The following is a 1,353-nucleotide window of genomic DNA, read 5'->3' as shown; positions in this document are numbered from 1 at the left end:
TGGGTGAAAGAGAGATGAAATCTTGCTCTTTAATAACAACTAATCACCACTCCCCAACGCCTGCCCTCCTCTTCCAACATTGTCGTTGCGTTAAGAGATTTCATCGAATGAAATGAAACACACACACACACAGGGGAGGCCGCCGATTAGGGGTGAATAGGGGCTTAAGCGACGCGTTGTGGCAATGATCCCACAGCGTAACCGATGCAGCTTCTGCCTACTCAGAAGCGTCGACTGGCCAATCCAAGTTGGAGAAAAAGCAAAGTATACCATCGCAAGGACACATCCTGCTTATCCTCTTGACAGCCAATTGGTAGAGGAATAAGTGGGTGAAAAATCACATTCAACGATCAGCGGGTGGATCAAGTAGAAATTGTATTACCGAGGGTTGTTTGGAGAACACGTAATGAAGGAATGAAAGAGGAAATGACAAACCAAAGACGGATGGATTAAGAAGGATGAATCAATGTATGACAAGTGAATTGCCGAAATGCAAAGGAATGAGTGGTTCAAGGACATAGTGTTGGATCCGGAAATATTCACCTGAATAAATGGATGGATGGATGAATGGAAGATGATGAAAAAAAGTAGGAAGTGGATAAATGAAGAAATGGAGACTGCACAAAGACGTAGGAAACATCAGGCCTCAGGTCTAAAACGGCAGGGCTAATCTGATGTCTTCAAAAATCTTATTCTGTGGGTAGCACTTCTTCCAGATGAGGCCATGTTACAAAGACCAACATGCAGCCAATACTAGGATACTGGAATAACATCTCACTGACTAGGCATTTCAGGCATATTCCACCAGTAGACAATATTTCGGAATTCAATCGACCAATTAGACTCTTATTTGGGTTATGATAAGGAGCCAAATATTCTTCAGTCCAAAAAATAATGTGCCAGAAAAAGAAGTAAAATAGGAAAAAATCAGCTAGTTAAATTCAAAATGACCCACTGTAGGAATTAGGACAACTGCAGAAAAGGTATCTAGTAGAGGAATACGCCTGACCGCCTTTACGAGGACATTACAAAAAATAAAAATGAAAATATGGCGTACAGTGGACAAGAGACTACATGAAGCGCAACCTTCTCAACTCACCGACACGTCACAAGGCCGCTTGCACATCCGCTCAAAACTACCTCCAGTGGGCTGCTGGTTCACGCCACTGGCAACAAGTATCGCCTCCACAACAGCTGACCCGGACCAGACGCAGTTCAGTCCAGCCCAGCCCAGCTTAGCCCAGCTTAGCCCAGCGCAGAGAAAATGAAGGGTTAAATGAAGGATGCGACGAAGTGTCTCCTCCAACAATTGCTCGAATAAGTCGACATCATCCAAGGGAATGACAAGCATAT

The 1,353-nt window shown here is 44.1% G+C and overlaps 1 protein-coding gene across 1 annotated transcript in view; it reads right to left on the bottom strand. All coding sequences in view use genetic code 11, as the record gives it.

Annotated features, from left to right (window-relative positions):
* Positions 1 to 90: 90 nt before the first annotated feature.
* Positions 91 to 1,353, bottom strand: part of EGR_11226 (hypothetical protein) — a gene marked incomplete at both ends in the record, with an annotated part of 2,186 nt that continues 923 nt past the window's right edge. The window contains 2 exons of the mRNA XM_024500473.1: positions 91 to 234; positions 1,100 to 1,244. Coding sequence (XP_024345113.1) covers positions 91 to 234; positions 1,100 to 1,244 — 289 coding nt within the window. The remainder of the gene's footprint in view (positions 235 to 1,099; positions 1,245 to 1,353) is intronic.

The sequence above is a fragment of the Echinococcus granulosus genome, assembly GCF_000524195.1.
Source record: "Echinococcus granulosus chromosome Unknown EG_S00559, whole genome shotgun sequence".
Classification (NCBI taxonomy): Eukaryota; Metazoa; Platyhelminthes; class Cestoda; order Cyclophyllidea; family Taeniidae; genus Echinococcus; species Echinococcus granulosus.
Note: the sequence above shows the minus strand (reverse complement) of the source record. Positions and strands in the feature narration are given on the sequence as shown.